Source organism: Micropterus dolomieu, linkage group LG21, assembly GCF_021292245.1.
Source record: "Micropterus dolomieu isolate WLL.071019.BEF.003 ecotype Adirondacks linkage group LG21, ASM2129224v1, whole genome shotgun sequence".
Classification (NCBI taxonomy): Eukaryota; Metazoa; Chordata; class Actinopteri; order Centrarchiformes; family Centrarchidae; genus Micropterus; species Micropterus dolomieu.
In genome coordinates, this window is record NC_060170.1 from 6,629,662 (window position 1) to 6,640,358 (window position 10,697).

The 10,697-nt window shown below is 36.0% G+C and overlaps 1 protein-coding gene across 1 annotated transcript in view; it reads left to right on the plus strand.

Annotated features, from left to right (window-relative positions):
• snx2 (sorting nexin 2) overlaps positions 1-7,779 on the plus strand; it is a 34,537-nt gene extending 26,758 nt beyond the window's left edge. The window contains exons 13-15 of the mRNA XM_046034697.1: positions 3,719-3,799; positions 3,923-3,994; positions 4,610-7,779. Coding sequence (XP_045890653.1) covers positions 3,719-3,799; positions 3,923-3,994; positions 4,610-4,660 — 204 coding nt within the window. The 3' untranslated portion in view covers positions 4,661-7,779. The remainder of the gene's footprint in view (positions 1-3,718; positions 3,800-3,922; positions 3,995-4,609) is intronic.
• Positions 7,780-10,697: the final 2,918 nt, after the last annotated feature.

A 10,697-nucleotide genomic window follows, 5' to 3' on the forward strand; every position in this document is an offset into this window, starting at 1 on the left:
ATCAGCTCTTTTCTTACTGAGTCTCAGCTGTTTGAACCTCCAGTATCATGAAGTCCAACCAAATAAACGTGAATACAGATTAATGATAACATCTGTAGTGCGATTGGCTGTGTTTTCATCTGAAGAGGTGATCAGAGACGGTTAGAGGTGACACAAAGTTGCCTACACTGCAATAAAGTGCAGTATGATACATTTGTTTAGGCAGAATAGACAAATTAACTTCACCTTTTAATGAAACTCACTAGTTGCGCCATGAGGTCACCATTTAACAGACTCTACTATTAGAAAGGAACAAGACTCAGTTTGATTTTAAATACAAGAACATGTTTTGTGCACATTAGTTGTGTAAAATGTTACATTGAGGTCTATTTAATGTATGTGTGATCAGTAAATTAGATGTCAGACTGTTAGAATTCAGGTGAAGCTTCCTGAGTGATAGAAAACACAGCGGTGTGTTCAGTCTCTGCTGTCAGATTGTTAAACCACACTGCCCCCTGTGGGCATCAAATAGGAACAACAGCCAGAGTTTGAAACACTGCTTCTGTCTGCACAAGAACACTTGATTTTGTTCTCAGAAAATAGTTTTGCTTCAAAAGGATAATGTTCACTCTGGATGTTATTTTTGGACAAGTTTTAAATTCGGATCCATAGAGTGAGAGGGAATTTAGGAATCTTAAGGTCAGTTTACATTTTGTAAATCAAAGGTACATTTAATGTGTTTTTTTTTTTTTTTTTTTTTACAGGAAGATACCAATATATATTAGACGGGTAAGACAGGATTGAGCATTTTTAACACATCACTTTGGAACAAATGTTCGCAGCATTAATACCCAATAAGAAAATTGTGTTGCTGCCTGCTTCTATGTCTCTTCTCCTGCTTAAACTTCTGCACACGAAGTGCTGACTGTCAACTCATATCGGCAGATAGATATGCTGTTGTTTGTCAGCAAATAGTTCCATGCATGTAATTACCCCTGCAATCACAAACTGTTGTTTACAGTGTTGTTACATTCCTGTTTGTGTACAGATTAAACAATCAAGACACAAAGTGGTAATCAGTGACCTTTTAGATGTTTTGGTACATGTGAATCTCTAGGCACCTCACAATTTGATTTAGATTAGAGAGCTCCACTATGATGACAAAATAATTATTGATGCATCCAAATGATTGATTTCTATACATGATTAAAAAAATGTAGCAATCCATAATTAAAATAAACGGATGAATTTACTTTCATTCTTTTAGTTTATTTAAATGCTGAAGAAGTTTCTTTTTTTGAAAAGTGTAAATATTCCACAGCCTTAATTCTTACTGTATGAGTTAAGGCGCTCAGATACTGACATCCAAGGAGGGTTAAATCAAGGGTAGGGGGACTGGGTTGAAAATACTCTAAGACGTTTTGCCTCTCCTCCAAGGGGCTTCTTCACTCCTGACTGACTGGCAGGGATGGATAGATACCAGTTGGTTGGTCTGTGTTCCTAGCTGTTGTAAAGACAGTCGCTTGGTCATATGAGGCCTAATATGAGAAATACTGGAATATTGTCTAAAAGAAAAATATTCTGTAATGCTCTGACCTGCTGATAACTCCTGATCTGTAGCTTGCGCTCAAGACATAATCTTTTAAGAGAATCACGATACGTTTACGAATCGATCCACCACCACCCCTAATTAATATCCATTTTCTCATTCCACTCTTAGAAAGAAACAGAATAAGTGTATTTTTGAGCCATTTCTTCAAATACTACACTTAACAAAATGAGCCAAATGTCACAAACGCATCAGTGTTTATTGTCTCAAACATACCACACACACACCTTGCCTAAATAAAGTCATCCAGTGTAACCTGAACAAAATGTTGATTTAAGTCAGGAATATATCTGAACATTGTGTAAACACAACTGAAATTCTGACCAAATTTTTAGTGTGCGACAGTTTTCAAAAATACTGCTACACACAGACAATTTTCACTCAGAAGGTCCAAAAGAAGGTTTTGATCTCAGCTTGTGTGGCTTTACAAATCAAACTACTGTATATCCCATCTCACTGTAGGTTTAAACTTGTAGGCAGTAGCTTTTTTCATCACAGTATTACAGTGTTTCAGGGAGGATTTTTTTTGCTCATGTCTCTGGATCTTCCTCTATGATTTTGGAAGCTCTGAACATTTTTTCCTGCCTCTTAAATTTTGTTGCATTTTCCCTGCCATGCCTTCCTGCAACCAGGAGATTGAGGAGGTAGGACCTGCCCCGTCTGTCTGTCTGTCTGACTGTGTACCTGTCTGTCTGCAGCTCTGTGTCCACCTGCCTGACTGCCTGCTTCACACCCTATTAGTTGCCTCATTGTACCATTTGGCTCTCATATTTATCACTATTAATTTGAATATTTTCACAATACCATTCGTTTTTTGTTTGTTTTTAGTGTTGTGTTGCGCTGTCACTTAGTCCCGGGTCACATGAATTAGTTTGTCAGTGTAGTTCCGATTTTCCCTAATTTGCAATAACTTAAGTCTCTTTTTCTGATCACAGATTAAAAATGTTCATTTTGGGTCAACATTTTAACCTGAAACTTTCAAACCCTTTCATGTGACAACTTGCACCATGTAACAGTGTTTACTTGCATCCACATGGCTTATTGAGCAGTATAGTTTTTTTTTTTTTTTAGTCTTTATCCATGACAACTTCATATAATCAGCAAATTAAACTAATTAAATTTATAATTTCAACCTTTTAAAGTCTAATTTAACCTAAATATCAATAACTTAATTTAATAGTCTCCACTATCAGTAACTTTATTTAATAATCTTCATCTAAACTACAACGGATAGAAACACAGCATTAGTTATTTGATTAGTTTAAACTTAGTGCGGGCCAGAGTAAAAGCACATAATCTTAATCATATTAGTTTAATTATTGTAAAATTTGAAAGTAAACATGCAGGAAATGTTTATTGAAATTAAAATATTGTTTTGTTCAATACATTAAAGCAGAATTTAAATTTCTTAAGGCCTTATTTAGAAAGTTAACCGTTTGAAAGGGGATCTTTGCCAGATTTAAATTTATACATTTTTGACGCTTTGTTTGACTTAGTCTCCTTAATTGATTTGAGCTCTTTGAAGAACCCATTTTGGACAGATTCTTTTTTAAAATGGTAATATATCGTCCAGGCTGATATAAGCTTATTGCAGATATATTGGTTTAGGTGTAAATGTGGACCAATAAGTAACGACAGGACAGAAATGCCATACTGTGTTTTGAGGAAATGTAGACACAATGTCTCAGTTTCAAAGTTTGTTCCCCAGACGCCTTTTAACAAGTATTTTTTTCAGTTGTAAAATCTCCCTGTGTCTTGTTCAGAATTTAAAAGAATTGTATCTAGACTTTGAAAAATTGTAAAGAATATCAGTATCGGCCTTGAGAATCCAGTATTGGTCAAGCAATCAAGCAATAGAGTCATACAGTGTGGACAATAGATTGTGTTTTTGTTGTTGTTACAGTTTGGGTAAACTGAAACTTTAAAGTCTCTAACATCTGTAACAGGCTGGAGGTGATGTTAATATACTCTGAAGGTTGGCAGAAGGAGTTAAAGATTTCACAGTACACACGGAGAATTTATTCGTCAGAATATACAAATGGACCAACAAGGTTCCTCGTCTGAAATGGGGGTTTAAACAGAAATTATAAATGTTGTTTTCCTTTTTGTGTGTTTGTGTGTGTGTTTCAGCTGGAGGGGAAAGTCCAGCAGGGAGAAAGAGACTTTGAACAAATCTCCAAAACCATACGCAAAGAAGTCAGCAGGTTTGAGGTGAGAAGGGAATGAATGAGTTTTCAAATGAATGGTTTGAAGGAATGAGAAGGATGGATAAATTAATGCTTATTTTCTGTATTTTAAAAACTGAAAACATTTGTGACTTTTTTTGCTCAACAGAAAGAGAGAGTGAAGGACTTTAAAACGATTATTATCAAATACCTGGAGTCACTGGTTCAGACACAACAGCAGGTAAAGACAAAGACAATATCCTCCTTCTTCCTCATGTTCGTATTATTATTGCTATAGTCAAAATACTGTTTTATATAACTGAGCACAATGGTTCAATATAAGCTTATGTAAAATAAGCTTTAAGACAATAAGAAATGACTTATTCACAGCTGAATATAAGCTGAACTTGGATCGTAATTTATGCACAATACAAAATGTAGGACATAGTCTACTGTGTTTCCTTTTTATTTATTAGCCACGTCAAAGACACATTTCCATCGCCTTGCCTTGTGATGCACAAAGGACAATAAAGTAAAAATAATTATGCTATTTCTGAATTTAAATTTGAATGCAGTTGTCCATTTTTCATTAAATTTTATTTTAATTATAACAGTGCTATTATTGTAATGAGTACACTAAAAATTATTTATCATCTTCAAACATGGACTTTTAAATTGGATTTTAAAACAGAAAATTACATTTTGTCATACAGCGTGGCCTCAGACTTCCATACATTGAGATTAGAATACGACGTATACGATTTTTTACATATAAACTTTTAAGTAATATGAATACAACCAGAAAGCTTTTGTGGCAAATAAATAAAAAGAAAATAATTTTGTTTTTCTCCCACAGCTGATAAAATACTGGGAGGCCTTCTTACCTGAGGCCAAGGCCATCTCATAGAGTCCACATATTCGCAACAGACAGTCCTGACAGGCTCCGGTCAAACTACACTACCCATAATGCACCTGTCCTCCTGGGTCACCCTCATCCTCCTGTTTATGCTCAGAGTGAAGAAGAGAAGTGAGGCAGCAAATCGGCTTGACGTGACTTTTACACTTTCTTCATCTTTTCTTTTTTTTTTTTTTTAACCAAACATCAGGGGAATGGGTGAGACTAAGTAGGTGGTGTAATCCCACTCTCTAAAATTGTTTGAGTTTATTTTTTCAGATAATGTCATTCTGAGGAATTGTGTCCACCCCCCTTTAGTTTGGTCTTTGGAGGTATGAATGCACATTCCTGCCATAAAAATTAAGAAGATGAAGAGTTAGGAATGATCAAAATAAATTGTCAGGGAAAGTTTGACATATTAAGTTAAAAGATGTTTAAATTCTGACAAAAGTAAAATTGGTAAAGTAAAATAAAGTGAAGTAAAATTTATGAGACACTAAATGCCTTTATCAAAAAAAAGTATAACCCTACTCTTTCACCGAAACAGGCCATGTAATGACACCTGAGCAAGTTTGCTGAAGAAAGCTGTGGGATCTGGTCACCTTAAAATTTTGAAAATTTTAGTACTGATATGGGCTATTTAGCATTTATAAGCAGTATATAAACAACTAAAAATGGTTAATGACACAGTATAATGTAGCTGTAAGCAGATATAAGTGTTCATTATCATTTCTTAAACAATTTTATTTTTACCCAGATTTGATCCAAAGGTCAGGAATAACCATTGATGCTAAAGTTCATCATAATGGTCTTGACTGACCATGAGAATATTTATGTTAGCCATTACTGACGTTTTATTTCTTCTAGTTTTCATGGCAAGAAAAGCCTTCCTTACATTCTCTCTAAATACTACAATACCCATGAGCCTCTGTGGCAGTTGCTCAGAGTTGCTTAGAGTCAAAGCTGTGAAGTTAGAGTTGTAGCATGTTTTTGAAGTTAATATGACGACTGCTGCAAACCTCCAACTTCACACCACCATTTCCAAGCAACAGAATCTAAAGCTCTCTGATTGGATGTTTTTCTGAAGTGTTCTCTGGGAATTGTTGTCGACTTCTCTCCTAATCACAGTCTGGAATTGATTTGAGTCAAGCAGATTTCATTATAATAATTAAAATAATAATCCATTTCATTATTGTATTTTTTCTGTCACCCAGCACTATCAGTTGTTAGTGCTAGCAGCTTTTTTCTTCTTTTCTTTTTTTTTAGAACAGAACAGCAGGTAAATATGGAAACTTTTGTCCACCAAAACCCCCAAAACAAACAATCAGACGCTGTGGTTTTATTTTTAATGTTTGGAACATGAGCTGTGAAACTGATCCGGAGTCAGTGATGAAGGCATATTTTGTGTCTTGTACTTCCCGTCATCTGTTCAGTCCCCTCACTTCCCTTCATGCCTTTCCAAACAAAAGCCCTTATTTTTGTTGCTGCATGATCGTAAAGTGAAGGCAACGTTTTCTCTTTCTGCCCTTTTTGAGCTAATGAGAGCAAAGAAGGAACACTGTCACTTTCTGGTTCTGTTCACTGCTGCTGCCTGATGAAAACGTAGAAAAAGCAAATTTTCTCTCTTCTACTTGAAAAATCTTGATTTAATACCCATAGTTCATAACTCTGCTAATTAATGTATCCTAGGGTGGTGAATTTCCCTAGACGCACTGACCCCATCTTCACTTTAATTAATCTGTATCCTGGGTATTTAGAAAGTATTCACATTGAAGAAAATCAAATCAAATGCAGGTGTTTGATTTAAGCACCAAAACTAATGCTGAAAGTCATCAGAGATGCATTTAGTATTATTATTTTAAAGTTGGGCTAAATTTGTTTAAAAATAAGCATATTTTAAAATCCTCCATAACATAACATTTATAGTTAAAACTGAAATATAGTCCTTTAAATGCTGACAGTTGTGACCGCTCTGTTTATACGGTCTTTCGACCTTATATCCCCAAATAAGTCCTTACTTGCAAAATCTTCCTTTCACAGTTTTTAACTGCAAATATCTTAAAAGTCAGAATGTGGAAAATGTACACTGCATAACACTGTCCACATTGCAACAGTGGACCTGTGACCTCAGTTTATTTCAACAAAACAATTTATTTTTTTTATTTTTTTTCTTCTCTAGCATTAAATGGGGCCTTAAGGGGCCAAAATGGCCTTGTTGTGGTTCCAAATCTGGTTTGGGAAACAGCTCTGTGTTCGAGGAAAAGTCCTCACTGATTACTTGGTGCTTTAGTCCAAACTAGAAGAATCAAACCAAAACTAGAGGAAGAATAAAGAAAAATTTCAATCATAATGGTTTTCTATCGTAAATTACAAATAAGCAGCAGATCAGGAGTCTGAAACCCTGCAGTCTGAACAGAACCTTGGTGTTTTTCTTCCTCCTGTTCCTTTTCCTCAACGAGGAGACTTAAGATGTTTTCACTTTTGGTTTAATACATTTAACAGGATCAAATGGCTTGTTAGCGTCTTTAGCATTTTTAGTTTCAATAGCTTGTGACGCTAACTAGCTGTTTTCACTGCACATGAAGGATTTCCCGTTGAAGGAAACTGAAGTTGAGCCAAAATTCAGAGTGTTTGTAGTTTCAGGTGTGGAGGAAGTGAGGGAGTGTCAGGTGACAGTGTGTGTGTCCGTCCAGAGAGCAGCCTCAGACTGAGGACTGTTTTTCTGGCTGTTTCTCTTCCTATTGATCAGTGTGAGGGCTGCAGTTATACATATTTAACTGCAAATTCTACAGAATCTGTTCTTGATTTTATTTTGTTGAATTTAAAGCACACTTCATTATCAGAATAACATTAAAACTGGAAATATATAAAACATGTTTTCAAGCCCTCATCGCCATTACTCCTCAATCTCGAATCATACAGCACTATGTTGATTGCTACCTTTTTGTATGTTATGCAATGTTTTTTTTGCCGCCTAATGATGTGCAATGGTTGAGAATTTTTTGTTTTTATTTTCACAGATGATGAAATGCTTCATCTGAGCAAACTTTTTTTTAACTCTGTTTTGACGTGACATTCCTGCAGTGCAGCAGAGCAGACTTTAATTACAATAAAGGAATGTATCCATTGGACTGGGTTTCATGTTATCCTTATTTTCAATGCAGATCATTTAACTCTTCTGTTAAACTAAGACCGTGGATCACTTAAGGTTTTATAACACCTTGTAAAAACTCGACCTTGAAGCCTTCTTTTTATTATATTATTATTATTATTGCCCCACTGGTATTTTATCATGTATTCTTCTGCTCAGTTCTATTATTATTATTATTATTATTATTATTATTATTATTTTAATTTCCCTCTCTCTCTGGATAGATATATTTAAGAAGTTAAAATGTTACTTTAATTGTACTACACTACAAGGTGCATTTCTCTCATGAGATGTATCACAAATGCTGGTTATTATAGTCATAGAAATATCACCAAAGGAATTCCATTAGATTTTATTTTACATTTTAATTTAATAGTATTAAGTTTTGAGTAGATTGATTAGTTTTAGACTTAGTTTAGACTTCATTTCGTGAAAAACCTCATGACATCCTTTTTTTTTTTTTGTTGTTGTTTTTTTACTTTTTATAGATGAAATATAAAACAAGAACATTATAAACACGATGCTACGGAGTAACTGAAGTCCCAAAACCTGATCTTAATTTATTATTCATGATTAACAAAATATCACATTAATCTCATGTCATAAGAAGATTTTAAAAGATCATTAGTACACACAAATCTTTATCCTGCACACAAAATATCTTTTGGGATGTCGGGGGCTCCACAAGAAATTATATTTTTGTTTGTATTTTTCAGCCTAATTTGTGCTCAAAACTGTTGACGTACCCAAATTTATTGCTCAATGCTGATATTAGTAGTAGCTGATAGTAGTTCAGAGGTGTTAAAGGACCAGAGTGACCCCCAAAATATGCATTCTGAAGCTTAAGAACAGTCATTCCTTCATGGGTCTTAAAATACATCCTTAGTTACAAGGTAACACACAGTTTTGCCTACAGGCAGCCAATCCTTATCTGCGTACCTGTCCTGTCACCTGTCCTCCATCACTGTTATTGTATGTGTGTTTTGTGAGAGGTGTGGCTCTTATCCAGCTTTTTTTTTGTCCAAAGAGTCGGTCTGTCAGAACCTCAAAGTGATAATCAGTGTCGAGCCTGGAAAAGATTCACGCAGACTGTCAGGAGGCTTCACATCAGCTCTGCATATACCGTGCATACACACACTCACACACACTGAGCTTATAGGCAGAAGGCTGTCAGAAAGTGGGCTGTGCGTTACTTTGCATCGTGGCTGTCACAGAATCGACTAGCTGTCATATTCAGGCTGCAGGTTTCTGTGGAAGATGAACAAATGCACATCCGATTGTATTAAGAGGTGTGTGTCAATTTGCACTGATTCAAAGTTGCTTTCGTCTTTCACATTACAGCATCACCAGTTGAGCTGCTGCCATTTGACATAAGAGTGTTCTTTAAAGACACAAATCTTAAACTAGTGTCTTGGTGGAATTATTACATGTGCTTAACATTTTGTTGACTGAATCAATTTGTTTTGTTTTTTTTCTATTTGCAGTTTTTAAATGTGTGAAAATCAATCAAATATGAATTGAGTCCAATCAAACCATTTTTTTAAATATTTGTATTTTTTTCATGGAACTCAGGTAGGATAGCAACTGCATTAACAAGCTAGCAGGGATCCTATAAACACCACGTGGTAGCAACCACCTGGTAATGCCATGTTAGCCATATCTCTACCCCTATAAAAGACCACTTTTAAAGTGTGAGGAAATGCTTAGCAAGTTACTAGCATACACTATACAGGTGCTGGTCATATAATTAGAATATCATCAAAAAGTTGATTTATTTCAATAATTCCATTCAAAAAGTGAAACTTGTATAATGTATACATTCATTCCACACAGACTGATATATTTGTATATAAGTGTTCATTCCTTTTAATGTTGATGATTATAACTGACCCAAAATCAGTATCTCAGAAAATTAGAATATTGTGAAAAGGTTCAATATTGAAGACACCTGGTGCCACACTCTAATCAGCTAATTAACTCAAAACACCTGCAAAGGCCTTTAAATGGTCTCTCAGTCTAGTTCTGTAGGCTACACAATCATGGGGAAGACTGCTTACTTGACAGCTTACCAAAAGACGACCATTGACACCTTGCACAAGGAGGGCAAGACACAAAAGGTTATTGCTAAAGAGGCTGGCTGTTCACAGAGCTCTGTGTCCAAGCACATTAATAGAGAGGCGAAGGGAAGGAAAAGATGTGGTAGAAAAAAGTGTACAAGCAATAGGGATAACCGCACTCTGGAGAGGATTGTGAAGCAAAACCCATTCAAAAATGTGGGGGAGATTCACAAAGAGTGGACTGCAGCTCGAGTCAGTGTTTCAAGAACCACCACGCACAGACGTATGCAAGACATGGGTTTCAGCTGTCGCATTCCTTGCGAAGCGTCAGAAGCATCTCGCCTGGGCTAAAGACAAATGGGACTGGACTGCTGCTGAGTGGTCCAAAGATATGTTCTCTGATGAAAGTAAATTTTGCATTTCCTTTGGAAATCAAGGTCCCAGAGAGGAGAGGCACAGAATCCACGTTGCTTGAAGTCCAGTGTAAAGTTTCCACAATCAGTGATGGTTTGGGGTGCCATGTCATCTGCTGGTGTTGGTCCACTGTGTTTTCTGAGGTCCAAGGTCAACGCAGCCGTCTACCAGGAAGTTTTAGAGCACTTCATGCTTCCTGCTGCTGACCAACTTTATGGAGATGCAGATTTCATTTTCCAACAGGACTTGGCACCTGCACACAGTGCCAAAGCTACCAGTACCTGGTTTAAGGACCATGGTATCCCTGTTCTTAATTGGCCAGAAAACTCGCCTGACCTTAACCCTATAGAAAATCTATGGGGTATTGTGAAGAGGAAGATGCGATACGCCAGACCCAACAATGCAGAAGAGCTGAAGGTCACTATCA